The sequence below is a fragment of the Primulina tabacum genome, chromosome 10, assembly GCF_025594145.1.
Source record: "Primulina tabacum isolate GXHZ01 chromosome 10, ASM2559414v2, whole genome shotgun sequence".
Taxonomy (NCBI): domain Eukaryota; kingdom Viridiplantae; phylum Streptophyta; class Magnoliopsida; order Lamiales; family Gesneriaceae; genus Primulina; species Primulina tabacum.
This window is the reverse complement of record NC_134559.1, coordinates 2,239,700-2,258,701: the sequence shown is the minus strand read 5'-3', so window position 1 is coordinate 2,258,701 and position 19,002 is coordinate 2,239,700. Positions and strand designations below refer to the sequence as shown.

Genomic DNA, 19,002 nt, shown 5'->3' with positions numbered 1-19,002 from the left:
TCTGGTCCACATTGTACTCCTGTTATTGGTATAGCACTGGAAGCAGCTCCAGTTTCAGTAATGACTGTCTCTGCTTTTATGTCTTTGTCTATCTTTTCAGCATCTTCATTGCCTATAGGCGTGGTGGATTCTGTGCTTCCATTAGAGTTTCCATCTTCAAGAAACTCATTTTTGGCTGTGGAATTTTCGTTGCCTTTTGGAATGTCCTTGGCACCATCATGTCGGGTGATTTCAGAAGTATCCTTGTCATGAGAGGAAAAATCAATCTCCTTTTCCTCAATAGAAGTTTTATTGGTTTCATCATCAGTTACTTTGATCCAGATATCATCTTTGTCTGCTTCCTCGTCAATTTTCGTTTTTGATAGTATCTCCATTTCCTGCGGAATAGATGTGCTTTGAATGGTTATTATCAGCAAACTAGTTTATTATGGGGTGTGTGAGTATAACATCTATACCTCTTCCTCTGCTTGTACTTTGTCTGAGGAACAAATTTCATCATTTTCATCAGCATTAGATATGTTCACTGTTTCTTCATCCTTTATCATTACACTGTTTATGTCATCAACTCCAATTCTGTTGGCTTCATCCTCTTGAAACGCTAAAACAGAGCTGCTAACCTGTATATGAGATCAAATCGGTGATTATTAATAAACGAGAAATTAGAGTTTTCTGAGAGAAACCATTTCCGTTTCTGAAACTGATTTTGCAATCATGTTGGCTTTTTATGTATGGTTTAAATTAGGGAAAACGTGTTGATAGGTAAGGAAGGAGGAAAAAATTTGTGAATGCTAATAAACTACATGAAAGAAATACTGTTTGTTGTTTCATAAGGAATCTCAAGTGTGAACAAGCAGTCTCCTGACAAAGTTTGTTAAATAAACATGTGTGTGTGTGTTTGTGTCTTTGGGGGTGGGGGGTGGGGGGTGGAGATATTGCACTTTGATTCAATGAAATAAATAAAGTTAATTGTAAAATGTTTACCCATACCTCAGGTGTTTCCTCCCATGTTTTAGCTGTATCGGTAAGTTTTTCTTCCACTTGCTCGACCACGATTTTTGGAGTTGTAGTTAGGATTTGTTCCTCTAAAGAACTTGTTGGGTCTCTGTCTTGACATGAAACAGATGCTTTGATGGGCTCAGATGCCACATGTGAGGATTCCATAGACGCATCCTTGTGTGCTTCTTCCTTTAACAAGGTGTCTTCTGTTTGTTGCGCACTTTCAAATGTATCAACTTTTTTAAGGTCTTCACCCTCAATTGTGTCCTCGTGAACGATTGTTGACTCTTCGTTGTCAGCCAACATCGAGATTTCCTCATCTTCAATTTCTAATCCGTCGTGTGGGGTAATTGAATCCAGAACTTTGTTCTCATTTGAATCCAGCGTTGTCAAATTCTGACGCAATGACAAAATGTTCATGAACTCTTCTATGTAAAAGGTAAACATTATTGTTAAGTTAAAAACTTTTCCATTTTATTGTTCTAGAAAGCGCAACTGAGTTTGTGATACTGAAGTTAAATTTCTAGTAAAATGCTTACCAATGCCTCAAGAGTTATCTCCCTTGTGCCAGCTGAATTAATTTTGTCATCTGTTTGGTCTACTGCGATTTCTTGTGGATCTGAATTTAGGTTTGAACTTTTTTTATCTGTCTTTTGACCTGAAACAGATGCTTTAATATCCTCAGAAACCACTTGCAAGGACTCGACAGACTCGTACGCCGGTGATCCTTCATTTAACAGCGCACTCTCCATAATTTTCCCACCTTTCTTCTTCAATCATGTCCTCGTGACTGGTTGTTGATTCATTGTTGGCCTCCACCGTTGAGGTTTTTTCCAAATATGGTTCTGTCTCCAAAATTTCTTCATGTTTAGTTTTTGATTCATCTATTTGGATTAACGAATCCTTCACAACGTTCTCATTTGAAACCGGCAAATTCTGCTGCAAGAAAGAAACATTCATAATTTTTTTGATTAAAAATTATTTCAGACCTTGCTAATATTATTGCAGACTCTGTAGGTTTGCGATGATGAAGTTAAATGCTTACCTCTGTAATTTTCTCCTTTGAGTCAGCTGGATCAATAACATTGCCCTCCGATTGGTTACCCAAGATGTCTTGTGGATTTGCATCTAGGATTTGCTCCTCGAGAGCACTTGGTTCTGTGTCTTGATATAAAACATATGCTTTAATGTCCTTATAAACTGTAGACTCTTCCACTTGTGCTTCTTCCTTTAACTTGTTAATTTCTGAGCATTTCTTACTTTCAAACTTGTCTACATTTTCAAGGGCTTCATCCTCTATTAACTTCTTGTCGATGTTTTCTGTTTCTTCATTGTTGGCATTCATCATTGAAGTTCCTAACAATGAAGGCATTTCACTTTCCTTTTCCAAAGGTTCCTCAAGTTTCATTTGTGATCCATCCACTTGGATCGATGGATTATCACCATTGTTATCATCTGGCACAACTGGTGATAAATCCTGTCGCAAGAATGAATTGTGCATCAAACTCTTCCTAAGTTAATTATATTCTTTCAAAACTTTGCTATTCATGCTCCAGAGGTTCTGTAATAAATAATTTAAGTTACAAATGAATTCTTACCGGTGCCTCGAGAGCTTTATCAAGTACCTTCTCCACTTCTTGACCTTCCACAATTTCTATTGGATTTACTTTTAGGCTTTGCTCCTCTGTAGAAATTATTGGTTTAATATCTTCACATGAAACAAACGCTTCAATATTCTCCAGATTTGATGAGTTGGGATTTTCCGCCGGTACTTCTGTAATTTCTGCATGTTTCTCACATTCAGACTTATTACCTTTTGCTTGATCTTCTTCCTCAATTTTGTCATCCAGAAAAAGTGTTGGCTCTTCATTCCTAGTATTCACTATTGAATTTTCCGACACAGAAGGCTTTTCACTTTCCTTTTCCGAATGTTCCTCGTGCTTCATTTGTGATCCATTCTCTAGAATAAATGAATTCTCTTCAATGTTCTTATCTGACACAATTGTTTTTGACTCCTGCTTCAGAATGAAATATGCATCAACTCCTAGTTTTAAAAAATAAATTCTTAAGCTAATTTCAGCAATGTATAAAATTCTTACCAGTGCTTCTGGAACTACGTCAAGTATTTCATCCTTTGTGAGATTTTCTTGTGGATTTTCTGTTAGGTTTCGCTCCTCTACAGGACTTGGTTTTTCTAAGTTTTCACTAGGAACTGGTACTTCAATAATCTCAGGTCCTTCTTCTGGGAAATCGGTAAGCTGTTCCACCTTCTCATGTCTTTTTACACCTTCTTTCTCAGTTTTGCTGTGGCAAATAAATGATGGCTCTTCATTGCTTGTGTTCAGAATCCACAATGATGGTTTCTCACTTTCATTTTCCAAAAGTTCGTGTTTAATTTGCGATTCATCTTCTTCTAGCAATAAATTCTTTTTAGTGTTTTTGTCTGAGACCAATGTTGTGAAATTCTGCAACAATTATGAAATACACATCAATTAATATTTCCAAGGAAATTTCATACTTTTAGATCTGTGCCTATCTTACTTCAGCATAGATAAACTATGATACTAAAGTAATTACTAGTATTCTTACTTGTGGTTCAGGAGTTGTATCAATAATGTTTTCCTCCATTTGATCTCCCATGACTTCTTGTGGATTTATTTGTAGGCTTCGATCCTCCGTTGAACTTCTTGTTTCTGTGTCCAGACATGAAACAAATTCTTTTTCCTCGATATCTTCTTTCAAGGGGTTGTTAAGTATTTGCCCTCGTTCTTCCTTTGTTAAAGGAAATTCTGTGTGTTTCTCACATTCTAACTCAACTTTTTCAGGATCCTCATCCTCAATTTTGTCATCATTAATAGTAGTTGAATCTTCATTGCTAATATTCAGTAACGAAGTCTTTGACAAGGACAGTGTTTTGCTTTCTTTTTCCAAAAGCTCCTCATGTTTTGTTTGTGATTTATCGACTTGGTTAGATGATTTTTCTTCAGTTTTCTCATCCAAAACAATTATTTTAGACTCCTGCAGCAATAATGAAATATTCATCAACCCTCTTCAATTAAATAAAAAATTACATAAGTTATTCATTTTTTCTGATCTTAGCTATTCTTATTCCGCCGTGCATGCATAAACTAAGTATGCGATAGTGAAGTCACAAAATTAAATTCTTACCCGTGCCTCACGAGCTGCATCAAGTACTTTACCATCTACTTGTTTTTCGCATTCAAATATATCGACTTCTCTTGTGTCTTCATCCTCAATTTTGTTCTCGTGGATAACTGTTGAATCTTCACTGGTGGTGTTCAGTATGAAAGCTGCGGATAAAGATGGTGTTTCACCCTCCTTTTCCGAAATTTCCCCGTGCACCATTGGTGATCCATCCTCTTGGATCATTGAATCCTTTTCAACATTTTCATTTGAAACAACTTTTATGAAATTCTGCAACAAAATTAAATATGCATCAACTCTTTTTAACCAAAGAGAAAATATTCTAGAGGTAATATCATTCTCTCGATATTAATTATTCTTATGATATGAAGTTACCTGTGGCTCATGAGCTATATCAAGAATTTTCACCTCTTGTTGTTCGCTCAAAATTTCTCGTGGATTTTCTTTTAAGCTTTGTTTTTCTTCAAAACTAGTTGTTTCTGAATCTTCACCTGAAACAAGTGCTTTGACATCCTCAAGGTCTTCTTTGGAGGATTCATTGACCTTTGTCACCTGTGTTTCTTCCTCTGTTGAAGTTATTACTTCATGTTTTTCACACTCAAAGTCATGAATTTTTTTTCGGTATTCATCCTCAGTTATGTCCTCGTAAATTGTTTTCGACTCTTTGTTGCTGGTATCCACAATAAGCAAAGATGGTTTTTCACTTTCCTTTTCCAACTCATCGTGTTTCATTCGTATTTCATCAACTTGCACTAATGAATTTTCTTCAGCGTTTTCATGTGAAATAGCTGGTTTTAAATCCTGCAACAAAATAAAATATACATTAACCATTTTTTATAAAAGAACAAAGATTCCTGGGTTAATTTTTCGTTCATCGTCTTACTTCAACATGCATAAAAAAATCTGTGATAATGACATTACCTGATTACTAACAAACTTCTTACCTGATCCTTAGGAGCTGTATCAAATACATTCTCCTGTGTTTGATCACTCGCGATTTCATGTTTCACTTCGGATTCATCAACTTGGATCAATAAATTCTCTCCAGCATGCTCATGCGAAACAGTTTGTTTAAAGTCCTGCAGAAACAACAAGCACAAATCAACTATTTTTTATTAAAGAATAAAAGATTCTCGAGTTAATTTCATTCTTTCAGAACTCTCCATATCTAATTTCAACATTAGAAACTTTGCGGTAACATAATTACTTCACTACCAAACTTCTTACCTGTGCCTCGGTAGCAGAATCAAGTATATTTTTTTGTGTTCGATCAACCACAATTTCTTGCTGATTATCTTTTTGGCTTTGGTCCTCTATAGAACTTGTTATTTCTTTATCTTCACATGGAAAAAATACTTTAGTGTCCTCAAGATCATCTTTCACGGACTCATTAACCTTTTCTGCTGGTGTGGGTTCCTTTAGTAATGTAGCTTCTGTATCTTTCTCACGCTCAAACTCATCAACTTTTCTTGGGTCTTGATTATCAGTTATGTGGTCGTGAAGAATGGTTGATTCTTCAATCGTCGTGTCCAACGTTAATATAGATGGTGTTTTGTTTTCCCTTTCCAGAGGTTCCTCATGTTTTATTTGTGATCCATCTAATTGGATTAATGAATTTTCTTCAGAATTCTCGTCTGAAGTAATTGTTGTCAAATCCTACAGCAAAATAAAATACTTCTTAACTTTCAGTCCTTTAGCACTTTGCTACTAATATTCTATCTCATATATCTGTTATATTTAAATCACTGTTTATGAAAATCTTACCAGTTCATTTTGAGCCTTATCAATTATTTTCTCCTTTACTTGACCACCCGCAATTTCATGAGAATTTGCCGTCAGGCTTTCTTGTTCTATAGAACTTGTTTCTGTATCTTCACACAAAATAGATGCTTTACTATTCTCATTTTCTTCTTTTGAGGAATTCTCGAGTGCTTCTTCATATGACAAAATATTTTCTGCATGTTCTATGACTTTGTTCTCTTGAACAATTGTTGTCTCTTCAGTGCTAGTATTGAACATCAACAAAGATGGCATTTCCCTTTCTTCTTCCAAATGTTCTTCATGTTTCATTTGTGATGCATGAACTTTGACCAATAAATTTCTTTCAGTGTCATTATTATCTGGAATAATTCTTGTGAAATCCTGCAACAATGATGAAAATACACATCAGTACCTTTTATTAAAGGGAAATACTATTTAGCAATTTCATACACTAAAACTTCTCTATTCTTAATCTAGCATATATAAGCTAAATTTGTGATGATGAGCTAAGGTTGTGAATAGAATTCTTACAGATGCCTCTCCCGCTACATTAAGCACTTTCTCCTCTTCTTGATCATCTATAATTTCTTGTGAAATTGTAGTTAGGTTTTGCTCCTCTGTTGAACGTGTTATTTCGGTCCCATCACATGTAATAGATTCTTTAATTCCCTCAAAATCTTTTGATGACTCGGTAAGCTTTTCTGCCTGAGATTCTTCATTTAACAAAGCAGCTTCTCCAGATTCAATACCTTCAAATTTATCAGCTTTTTCTAGTACTTCATCTTCAATATTGCCCTTGTGAACAATTGCTGACTTTCCATCGCTAGAATGAACCAATGGCAAAGGTGGTGTTTCGCTTTCCCTTTCCAAAAGTTTTTCATGTTTAATTTGTGATGCATCAACAGTACTTAAATCCTGTAGTAATTGCAAAACACTCATCAGCTCCATTTAATTGAAGAAAAAAATGCCTAGTAAATTTCATTGAAGTAAAAAGTTAGTCTTTGATAACTTTGTCACTCTTATTCCAACATGCATAATGTAAGTTTTTGGTTGTTAAGTTAATAATAAAGTTCTTGCTGGTGCCTCTGTAACTATATCAAGTATTTTACCCTTTTGATTGGTTACCTACATTTTCTTGTGGAATTGCTGTTAGGTTTCTCTCCCCTGTGGAACTTGTTTCCATGTCTTCAGATAAATCAAATGCCTTGATTTCCTCGAGATCTTTTCTCAACGACGACTCATTAAGCTTTTCCACAAGTGCTTCTTCCTTTATCAAACTAATTTCTGCATGTTTTTCAGATTCGAATTTATCAACTCTGTTTAAGATTTCATCCTCAATTTTGTCCTGGTGAAGAATTGTTGACTCATTAAAGTTGGAGTTTCGCAATGAAGTTTCTGACAAAGGTGATGCTTGACTTTCCTTTTCCAAAAGTTCCTGATGTTTGATTTGCGACTCATCCACTAGCATCAGTGAAATCTCTCTACCATTCTCATCTGGAACAATATCGAACTCCTGTAACAAGAATGAAGCGTGGCTAAAATTTTTAGATTAAGAAAAAGAATTCTTAATTAAATCTCGTTTCTTCAGATTAAGTTAGTCTTATTAGTTGATAAGTTTGTGATCACAAAGTTAGAATACAAATAGAATTCTGGCCTGTGTCATTCCAACTTTATCAAGTATTTTCTTCTCTGACTTGTCACCCATGATTTCTGGTGAAATTTCGGTTAAACCTTGCTCCTCGGTGGAACTCGTTTCTGCGCCTTCACATGATACAAATGCTTTGACTTCCTCTATATTTCTTCTCGAGGACTCTTGAGGCCCTTCCACTGGTGCTTGATCATTTATTATAGCAATTTTTGTGTGCTTCTCGTCTTCAAACTTATCAACTTTGTTCAAGTGTTTGTTCTCAATATTTTCCACGTCAATGGTCATTGGTTCATCGTTGCTGGAATACAGAAATGAAGTTTCTGGTGTGGATAGCATTTCACATTCCTTTTCAGAAAGTTCCTCATGTTTCATTTGTGATCCATCTGGATGGATTGATGAATATTTCTCAGCGTGCTCACCTGAAACAATTGTGGAATCCTGAAGTAGAATGAAATTTGCATCAACTCTTTTTAATTAAAGAAAAATGACTTTTAAGTCAACTTTAAGTTTAGTAATAAAATTCTGACCGATATCTCTTGAGCTTTATCGAGTATCTTATCCTCCGACAGATCACCCACACTTTCTTGTGAAATAGCTGTCAAGTCTCGCTCCTCTATGGAACTTGTTGTTTCTGTGCCTTCATGTGATACAAATGCTTTAATTTCCTCAAGATCTTTCTTCTCGGGCTTTTGGAGCTTTTTCATCGATTCTTCTTCCTTTATGAAACCAATTTCTGTGTGTTTCTCGTTTTTGAACATGGCATCTTTGTCCAAGTGTTCATCCTCAATTTCCTGCCATAAGAATGAAATATGCATTAGTTTTTTATATAAAGAAAACATATTGTCTACGTAAACTTACTCTTTCAAACACAAATCTTACTAATAAAATCTTACCCTTACCTCAGGATCTTTGTCAACTATATTCTCATCCATGTGATCGCCGACAATTTCTCGTATATTTTCATTTGGGCTTTGCACCTCTATCAAACTTCTTTCGATAGTGTTTGCACCTGAAACAATGTCTTTGATATCCTCAAGATCTTCTTTTGATGACTCTTGTAGCTTTTCCGCTGGTGTTTCGTTTAACAAAGTAATTTCTTCATGTTTGTCACATTCAAACTTGTCAACTTTTTCTAGTTTTTCATCCTCAATTTTATCCTGGTGAATAACTTCAGGCACTTCATCATTGACCTCCATTGTCGAAGTTTCTGAGAAAGGCTGTGCTTTGCTTTCTTTTTCAAGAAGTTCCTCGTGCTTTTGTTCTGATCCATCCTCCGGAATCCCTGAATTCTCCTTAATGTTCTCACTGGAAAGTATTGTTGCAAAATTCTGCACCAAAATAATATATTCAGAAACATTTATAATCTTATAGAAATTTTATAATTTATTTCTATATGAATCAAGCTTCTATCATCCCAGAATATGCATGCCAAACTTTGTTATGATGAAGTTAAGATAATGGTATAGTGCTCACCTGTGCCTCAGGAATTTCCTTATCTGAATCAGCTGTATCTAGTCTTTCGACCTCTGTCCGTTCGTGAATGATTTCATTTTCATTTAGGAATTGCTCCTGTTGAGAAGTTGTTTCTGTTCCGTGATATAAATCAGATGTCCCCATCTGCGCTTCTTCCTTCTGCAAATTAATTTCTGTGTCTCTGTTACTTTCAAGCAATTCTACTTTCCTTAGATCTTTGTGCTCAATATTGTCCTCGTGAATACTTGTTAACTCGTCATCATCGGCATGCTTTGTCAAAGCTTCAATCACAGAGGGTATTTCGATCTCCTTCTCCAAATATTCCTCATGTTGTATTTGTGAGCTCTCTGCTTGAATTAATGAATTATCCTCAATTTTCTGTATTTGTGAGCTCTCTGCTTGAATTAATGAATTATCCTCAATCTTCTCATTTGACACAGTTTTTGCGACACTCTGCAGGAAGATTGTAATTTCGATAAACTTAGAGCTTTTAAAAAAATATAATTTTCTAGTATATTTCAACTTAGCTACTGACAGTGAAGTTCAGTTTATGAATATTATCACCTGTACTTCAAGAATCTCCTTATCCTTCTCAATTGCATCCTTTGTTTTTTCCTCTGTTTTGTCATCCAGGAATTCTCGTGGAACTGTACTTGTCAGAGTCTCTTTCAAGGAATCAGTAGGCTTCTCAATTTGTGCTTCTTCCAGAAGTGCACCACTCTCAGGATTTTTCTCATTATCTTTTTGGTCAGTGTCTTCAGTTTTGACCTCATATTTAATCGCGGACTTGTCAACATCGGCATTCCCCTCAAATGCTTCTACCACGCCTGTTTTTTCTGCACCTTCATCTGAAACATAAGTTTTAATATTTTCTGTGTCTACATGTGGAAACTCAACAAGCTTCACCATTATCTCCTCTTCTTTCAACAATGTACTTTCCGTATCCCTTTTATCTACAAACATTTCAGCTCCAGCCTGTTCTTCGCCCTCAACTTTATCCTCACGTTTATTTGTTGACTCATCACCAGAAGCATCCATTGTCCATGCTTCTATGACAGACGTTTTTTCGCTTTCTTTTCCCAAATTCTCTTTGTTTTTCATTTGTGAGTCATTCTTTCCAGTCGCTGAGTTTGCTTTGATGTCGTCATTTGGTACAATTGTTGAAACATCCTGCAGAAAGAATAAAAATCCTCATAGTCTATTGATTTTCACAAAAGAATCCCATAACTAGTTTTTTTAAGGACATAAATATCCATTTTCGATATATTTCCAGTCATTTATGCTATTAATATCTTAGTTTATGGTTTTTTTATTGTGGCCTCTAGAATATACTTCGTCATGGCAACTATATCACATGTTTTGAATTCTGCACACTTTTCTTATTCACCAAACAATTTCTCGTAAATTTTCAGTCAGGATTTATTTTTGAGCTTTCGATACGTTTACTTCTGTGTATCTTTAAAATAACTTTTTTCATACGATTTCCAAATAGAAAACGGTTTCATATCTTTTAATATCAACATTTGGAGAAATTTCGTATATGATGCTCTTTTTGGACAATAATGGAATTCTTGCCTGTGCCTCAGGAGTTTCTGTCTTTTTGTCAGCCGTGTCAAGTGTTTCGACCTCTATCTGTTCACACACAATTTCTTCGTCGTTCAAGATTTGCTCCTCTTGGGAATTCATTGTTTCTGTTTCTTGACGTGAATCTGATTCTATAATATCTTCAGCAGCTATCTTCAATGACTTGACTGCCGTCTCAACCTGTGCTTCTTCCTTCTGCGAAGTAATTTTTGTATCTTCCTTTGTTTCAACCAATTCATCTTTTCTTTGATCCTCATGCTCGGTACTGTCCTCATGAACATTTATGGAATCGTCATCATTTATGTTCTTTGTTGAAGCTTCAATAATAGGTGTTCTTTCACTTTCCCCTTCTGGGCATTCCTTGCATTGCATTTGTGAGCCGTCCACTTGAATTAATGAATCATGTTCGATGTTCTCATTTGAAACAATGGTTGTGACGTTCTGCTGCAAGAATACATGAATCAAGTCCTGATCCTTTAGAAGAAAAATTTATATAGTATGTTTAAACTGTGGCAATGAAGTTTATATGATCATTTTTACCTGTATCTCAAGAGTTTCCTCATCTTTTTCAGTTGCATCGATAATTTTTTCCTCTGTTTTTTCATCCAGGAAACCTCGTGGGATTGAAGTTGGAAGTGCTTCTTTCAAGGACTCAAAAGGCTTCTCCATCTCTGCTACTTTCAGATGTAAAGTACCGTCAGGAATTTTCTCATTATCACACAATTCATCTTCTTTTTGGTCTTTGTCTTCAGTTTTAATCATACATTTAACTTCAGGCCGACTGTCATTGGCAACCTCCTCAAATACTTCTACTAGGCCTGTTGTTTCCGTGCCTTGATCTGAAACATATGTTTTAGTATCCTCGGCATCAACTTGTGGATATTTGAGAGGCTGCGCTGCTGTTTCCGCTTCTTTCAACAATGAACATTCTGTATCTTCAGCTCTTGTCTGTTCCTTGCCCTTATCCTCAAACTTCTTTGTTGACTCATAACTAGATGTATCCATCAGTGATGCCTCTATGGAAGGTGGATTTTGGCTTTCCTTTCCCAAATTATCTTCATTTTTCATTTCTGAGTCATCCTCCTCAATCACTAAGTTTTCTTCATTGTCATCATTTAATACAAATGTTGAAACATCCTGCAGCAAGAATGAAATCCACTTGCTTAGTCTACTTATTTTTGACAAAAATTCCATGACTATTTTTTGTCATGACATAAACATCTATATTTCCAGTAATTTATGCTGTTAAGTGAGTCTCTGTTTCAGTATGGCCTATACGTCTAGAGTTTCCTTCATGGCAACTACATCAGATGTTTTACACTCTGGCACACTCTGTTTTTTGCTCACAATTTCTTGTGGTTTTATTTGATTCAAGCTTGGAATACTTTTAGTTAAGATCCTTGAAATATAAAAATTATATATTTAAAATAGCAACTTGAGAAATTATGTAAATAATGCACTTTTTAAGACAACAATATAGTTCTCACCGGTGCCTCAGGAGTTTCCTTCTTTGTATCAGCTGCATCAAGTCTTTCCACCTGTGTCTCTTCATGCACGATTTCAGTTTCATTCAGGATTTGTTCCTCCTGAGAATCTGTGGTTTCCGTTGCTTGATACGAGTCTGATGCTATAATATCTTCGGCAATATGAGTCTCTATTTGTGCATCGTCCTCCTGAGAATTAATTTCTGTATATTTCTCAATTTCAGGTTCAACTTTTCTTGGATCTTCATGCTCAATGTTAACCTCACGAGCAATTAACTCATCATAATTGGCATGCTTTGTCGAGGTTTCAATCACAGATGGTATTTCACGTTCCTTCTCCAAATACTCCTCATGTTGTATTTGTGAGTCATCCATTTGAATTAATGAGTTCTCCTCGATCTTCTCATTTGGAACAGTAGTTGTAACATTCTGTAGGAAGAATACGTCTCCATTAACTCTTGAGTTCTTAAAGAAATATATTATGTTCTAGAATTTTTCAATTTAGCTACTGACATTGAAGTTCAGTTTATGAATATTTTCACCTGTACATCCTCGTCCTTTTGAAGTGCATCAACTGTTTTTTCCTCTGTGTTGTCATCCAGGAATCCCCGTGGAACCGTACTTGGCAGAGTTTCTTGCAAGGACTCAATAGACCTCTCAGTTTGTGCTGCTTCGAGAAGTTCGCCACTCTCAGTATTTTTCTCATTTTCAGACAGTTCATCTTCTTTTTTGTCATTATCTTCAGTTTTGACCTCATTTTTAACTGCAGACTCGTGATTATCGGCATACCCTTCAGATGCTTCTACCATGCCTGTTGTTTCTGCACCTTCATCTGAAACATACGTTTTAATAGCCTCATTGTCTACTTGTGGAGACTCCACAAGCCTCACCATTATCTCCTTTTCTTTTAACATTTTACTTTCCGTATCCTTTTTATCTTCAAACAATTCAGCTCCTGTCTGTTCCTCGCCCTCAACTTTATCCTCGAACTTATTTGCTGAATCATCATCAGAAGCATCTGTCGTTGATGTTTCATTGACAGATGGTTTTTCGGTTTCTTTTCCAAAAGTCTCTTCATTTTTAATTTGTAAATCATTCTCTTCAGTCGCTGAGTTCTCTCTACTATCATCATTTGGTACACTTGTTGAAACATCCTGCAGCAAAAAGAAAAATCCTATTAGTCTATTGATTTTCACAAAAATTTAAGGAAATAAATATCCTTTTTTCCTTTTTCAATATATTTACAATCTTTTGTGCTATTACAGTGTCTCAGTTGTGATTCTTTATTATGGTCTTTACCTATAGAATTTCCTTCATTAAACCATAGCAACTACATCACATGTTCTGCACTCGGCGCACTCTTCTTTTTTGCCCACAATTTCTTGTAGATTTTCAGTTAGGAATTAATTTTTTAGCTTTTGATAATTTTACTCCAGCTTATCTTTAAAAAATTAAAACAACTTAACCAAAATATCCAAATATAAAATTGTTTCATATCTTATATGAACACTTCAAGAAGTTTTGTTAAGAAATTTTTTTTAAGCCAATTTTGGAACTCTTACCCGTGTCTCCAAAGTTTGTGTCTTTGTGTCAGATGTGTCAAGTGTTTCGACCTCTCTCTGTTCACAAACAGTTTCTTCTACGTTCAAGGTTCGCTCCTCTTGGGAACTCGTTGTTTCTGTTTCTTGACATAAATCTGATGCTATGATATCTTCTGCAGCTATATTTGTTGAGTTGGCTGGCGTCTCGACCTGTGCTTCTTCCTCCTGTGAGGTAATTTCTGTATCTCCAAATTCATCTTTTCTTAAATCCTCATGATCATTACTGCCCTCGTGAACATTTACGGGGTTGTCATCATTTATGTTCTTTGTCGAAGCTTCGATGATAGATGTTATTTCACTTTTCTCTTCTGAATAGTCCTTGCATTGTATTTGTGAGCCATCCACTTGAAGTAATGAATCATGATCAGTAGATTCAATCAAAGATGGTCTTTCATGTTCCTTCTCCAAAGATTCCTCATGTTGTATTGGTGATCCATCCATTTGAATTAAAGAATGCTCTTCAATCTTCTCATTTGACACAGTTTTTGTAACATTCTGCAGGAAGAATACGACTCCATTAAATCTCAATGTCTTAAAGGAATATTTTATGTTCTAAATTTTTTAAATTTAGCAACTGACATTGAAGTTCAGTTTATGAACATCCGCACCTGTACATCTAGAATCTCCTTGTCTGTATGAATTCCATCAACTGTTTTTTCCTCTGTTTCATCACCCACGAAGTCCTGTGGAACTGTACTTGGCAGAGTTTCTTGCATGGAAGCAATAGGCGTCTCAAGTTGTCCTGCTTCCAAAAGTACATTACTTTCAGGATTTTTCTCACTATCACACAGTTGGTCTTCTTTTTGGTCATCATCTTCAGTTTTGACCTCATATTTAACCGCAGACTCGCCATCATTGGATAGGCTTGTTGTTTCTGCATCTTGATCTAAAACATGAGTTTTAATATCCTCAGCATCTATTTGTGGAGACTTAACAAGCTTCGGTGTTGTATTATCTTCTATTAATGACAAACTTTCTGCGCTGTTCTCATTTTCAAACAATTCAGCTCTCCTCTGGTCCGCGACCTCTTTTTTGTCCTCGTTTGTATATATTGACTCATCACCAACAGCATCTCTTATTGATTCTTCACTCAATAAAGGTTTTTCGCTTTCATCCTCTTCAATCACCAAGTTTTTTTCATTGTCGTCATTTGATTCAATGGTTGAAACATCCTGCAGAGTTTAAAAGAATTAGTCAGTCTATTGATTTTCAGAACATGAAATCCCATTCTTCGTTAGATGTCCAGTCATTTATCCTAGCAATAGCCAATACATAGATTGTCATGATCACCTGTCCGTCAAGAGTTTCCTTCTTTGTGTCAACTACATCACAAGGTTTGCTCTCTGTTTCACCGGCCACAATTTCTTGTGGATTTTCAGTTAGGCTTTGATTTTCAAGAACACTTAATGTTGTGTCGTTATCTGAAATAGACACTTTGGTATCCTCTTCCTCATTAGCTAATTGCAAGGGTTCAACAGGCTTCTCTGTTACTTCTTGCTTCAGCAACTCACTTTCTGTGTCATTATTATTTTCAAGCAAGTCTTTTCCCCTCTTGTCTTCATCCTTAATTTTCCCCGCGGTGATGGCTAACTCATTATCAGTTGTCAAAGCTTCTGTGAAAAACGGGACTTCAACAATTGAGTTTTGTTCTGTTTCCTCATTTAATACATTCGTTGAAATATCCTGAGGTATTAAAAAAAAAAGCAATGTTATTCCTCTTTTTACAATATGACTATTTGATCTTGACTCTTGTCATTCATGAAGTTAAGTTTGTACTGGAGTTCTAGCAAGTACCTCTGGAGTTTCCTCTTTGGTGTCGAATGATGTTTGATCTATTTTGTCACCCCAGATTTCTTGTGGAGTTGCTGTTTGGAGTTTCTCCTTGATTGAACTTTTTGTTTCTGAGTCTTGAACTAAATCACATGCCTTAATATCATCATGAATTGCATTCAAGGACTCCAAGTGTTTCCCCAAGATCGGTTCTTCCACCAGAATTGTACTTTCTGTATCTTCCTTATTTTCAAACAATTCAGATTTGCTTGGTTCGTCATCCTCTTTCATGGCCTTATCTACGGGTGTCGTCTCGTCATGACTAGCATCCCTCGTTGAAGCATCTTTGAAACATGGTTTCTCACTTTCCTTCTCCAGATGTGCTTCATGTTTTGTTAGTGCAGGCATCCTCACTAGTCATTGATGCCGATTTTGAAACCTAGAATGGAACATCACTTAGTTTACATCGATTTTTTAAAGAAGAATTTTGGGGATTTAGTTTTTTTTTCTTTCACGATAATAGATATTAATTTTCTATAGACAAACGTCCAGTTTAAAGTTATCACCTGTTGATTTGGAGTTTCCTTCTCTGGTTTGCAAACTGATTTGTCAACCTCAATTTCTTGTGGATTTTCAGTCGTGATTTTATTTTCGAGAGAACTTGTTTTGGTGCCGTGATCTGAAGTAGATGTTTCGATATCCCCAGCCTCAGAAGCAGCTACTGGCGAGGACTCAACAACCTTCTCGATGACTTCTTTGCTCTTCTGAATCACTGTTTCTGTTTCATTTTCAGTTTCAAATAATTCATTTTGCGTTGATTCTTCATTCTTGATTTTTCCCTCTGGTATAAGAGTTGATTCAGGCTTTTCATCTTCCTTTTCCAAGTTCTCATCGGTTTTCATTTGTGAGTCATCCAGTTCGACGCTCAAATTTTGTTTGATTTCCTCATTTGGCACAATTGTTGAAATATTCTGCAGCAAGAATAAAATAATCATTAACCACACTATCAAATTATTTCAAAAATGACAGCTATTTGTAATTGAAGTGGATGTTGTGTCATTCATGTACATCTAGAATCTCTTTGTCCTTTTGAATTGCATCAACCGTTTTTTCCTCTATTTTGTCATCCAGGAATCCCTGTGGAACTGTACTTGGCAGAGTTTCTTGCAAGGACTCAATAGGCGTCTCAATTTGTGCTGCTTCCAGAAGTACATTACTTTCAGGATTTTTCTCATTATCACACAATTGGTCTTCTTTTTGGTCATCATCTTCAGTTTTGACCTCATATTTAACAGCAGACTCGCCATCATTGGAGTTCCCCTCAGATGCTGAGATTTGGCCTGTTGTTTCTGTGTCTTGATCTAAAACATGAGTTTTAATAACCTCAGCATCTACTTGTGGAGACTCGACAAGCTTCGGTATTGTATTATCTTCTATCAATTGCAAACTTTCTGCAAAATTTGGATTTTCAAACAATTCACCCCTCTGGTCATCACCCTCATTTTTGTCCTCGTATGTATATGTTGACTCATCACCAGCAGCATCTCTTGTTGATTCTTCCCTCGATAAAGGTTTTTCGCTCTCATCCTCTTCGATCACCAAGTTTTCTTCATTGTCATCATTTGATTCAATTGTTGAAACATCCTGCAAAGTTTAAAAAAATCAGTCAGTCTCTCGATTTTCGAACATGAAATTTCATTCTTCATTAGATGTCCAGTCATTTATTCTAGCAATAGCCAATGCATAGATTTTCATGATCACCTGTACATCAAGAGTTTCCTTCTTTGAGTCAACTACATCACAAGGTTTGCTATCTGTTTCATCAGCCACTATTTCTTGTGAATTTTCAGTTAGGATTTGATTTTCAAGAACACTTAATTTTGTATTGTGATCTGAAGTAGACATTTTGTTATCCTCTGCCTCATTAGCTAATTGCAAGGATTCAACAGGCTTCTCTGTTACTTTTCGCTTCAGCAACTCACTTTCTGTGTCATTATTATTTTCAAGCGAGTCTTTTTCCCTCTGGTCTTCGTCCTTAATTTTCCCCTTGGTCTCATTATCAGTTGTCAAAGCTTCTGTGACAAATGGCACTTCAACAATTGAGTTTTGTTCAATTTTCTCATTTGATAGATTTGTTGAAATATCCTGCAGCATGAATAAAATAAGCATTATCTCTACTGTTATTCCTCTTTTTACAATATGGCTATACGTTCTTGACTCGTGTCATTCATGCTAATGATGATGAAGTTAAATTTGTACTGGGATTCTAACAAATACCTCTAAAGTTTCCTCTTTGGTGTCAAATGATGTTTGCTCTATTTTGTCACCCCATATTTCTTGTGGAGTTGCTGTTGGGAGTTTCTCCTTGATTGAACTTTTTGCTTCTGTATCTTGAACTACATCACATGCCTTAATATCATCATGAATTTCATTCAAGGACTCCAAATGTTTCTCCAAGATCGGTTCTTCCACCAAAATCGTACTTTCTGTATCTTCCTTAGTTTCGATAAAATCAGATTTGTTCGGTTCTTCATCCTCAGTCTTGGCTTTATCTACGGGCGTAGTCTCACTGTGACTAGCGTCTCTTGTAGTTTCAGTTATCACCTGTTCCTCGAGAGTTTCCTTCTCTGGTTTGCACCCACATTTGTCAACCTCAATTTCTTGTGGATTTTCAGTCGGGATTTTATTTTTGAGAGCGCTTGTTTTTGTGTTGTGATCTGAAGTAGATGCTTCCATATCCTCAGCCTCGGGAGCAGCCACTGGCGAGGACTCAACACCATTCTTATCGACTTCTTCGCTCTTCTGAATCACCTTTTCTGTTTCATTTTTAGTTTCAAACAACTCATATTGCGTCGATTCTTCATTCTTGATTTTTCCCTCGGGTATTAGAGTTGATTCAGGCTTTTCGTCTTCTTTTACCAAGTTCTCGTCAGTTTTCATCTGTGAGCCAACCAGTTCGATGCTCAAGTTTTGTTCGGTTTCCGCATTTGGCACAATTGTTGAAATATTCTGCAGGGAGAATAAAGTAATCATTAACCACACTTTTAATTTTTTTTCCAAAAATAATAGCTATTTGCTATTGAAGTGGACGTTGTGTCATTCATGTACCTCTGGAGTTTCCTTGTTCGTGTCGATTGTAGTTTGCTCATTTCTTTCACCAGGGATGTCTTGTGAAGTTGATGATGTCATGATTTTCTCCTCGACTGAGCTTGTTGTCTTTGTATCATTAACTGCAATACATGTCTTAGTATCCTCAGGATTTACTTTCAAGGATTTCTTATGTGCTGCTTCTTTCTCCGGAATCGTGTTTTCACGTTCCTCTTTATTTTCAGACAATCCGGCTTCATACACAGGTATCGACTCATCATGACCAACTTCGCTCGATGCTGGAACTTCCAACGCTGATACCAAGCCTTTCTCCAAACCATTTGATTCTTCGGCATCCAATTTAGCTTCCGCAAGGTGCAGAGCATCAGTTGCGTGTTCTATAGCCATTTTATCTGCATTCTCATTAACTTGG

The 19,002-nt window shown here is 36.0% G+C and overlaps 1 protein-coding gene across 8 annotated transcripts; it reads right to left on the bottom strand.

Annotated features, from left to right (window-relative positions):
- Positions 1–1,196: 1,196 nt before the first annotated feature.
- LOC142505496 (uncharacterized) lies at positions 1,197–16,278 on the bottom strand. Of its 8 annotated transcripts, XM_075618490.1 has the most exons (28): positions 16,049–16,278; positions 15,507–15,921; positions 15,003–15,395; positions 14,321–14,884; positions 13,674–14,207; positions 12,654–13,265; positions 12,115–12,540; positions 11,168–11,764; positions 10,619–11,071; positions 9,608–10,213; positions 9,472–9,496; positions 9,044–9,423; positions 8,464–8,898; positions 8,098–8,361; positions 7,577–8,008; positions 7,052–7,435; positions 6,454–6,837; positions 5,926–6,303; positions 5,389–5,817; positions 5,106–5,240; positions 4,537–4,962; positions 4,165–4,431; positions 3,586–4,014; positions 3,096–3,461; positions 2,595–3,014; positions 2,042–2,473; positions 1,536–1,935; positions 1,197–1,392 (listed from the first exon to the last, which is right to left on the bottom strand). In XM_075618490.1, exons 2-27 carry the CDS (start codon positions 15,888–15,890, stop codon positions 1,726–1,728), a joined length of 10,365 nt encoding a protein of 3,454 aa, XP_075474605.1. In that variant the 5' UTR covers positions 15,891–15,921; positions 16,049–16,278; the 3' UTR covers positions 1,197–1,392; positions 1,536–1,725. The 8 variants fall into 8 exon arrangements, with proteins under 8 accessions (XP_075474605.1, XP_075474599.1, XP_075474603.1 ...); XM_075618484.1 differs by having other exon boundaries at positions 9,044–9,496; XM_075618488.1 differs by having other exon boundaries at positions 1,536–1,932; positions 9,044–9,496.
- Between the last annotated feature and the right edge of the window lie 2,724 nt (positions 16,279–19,002).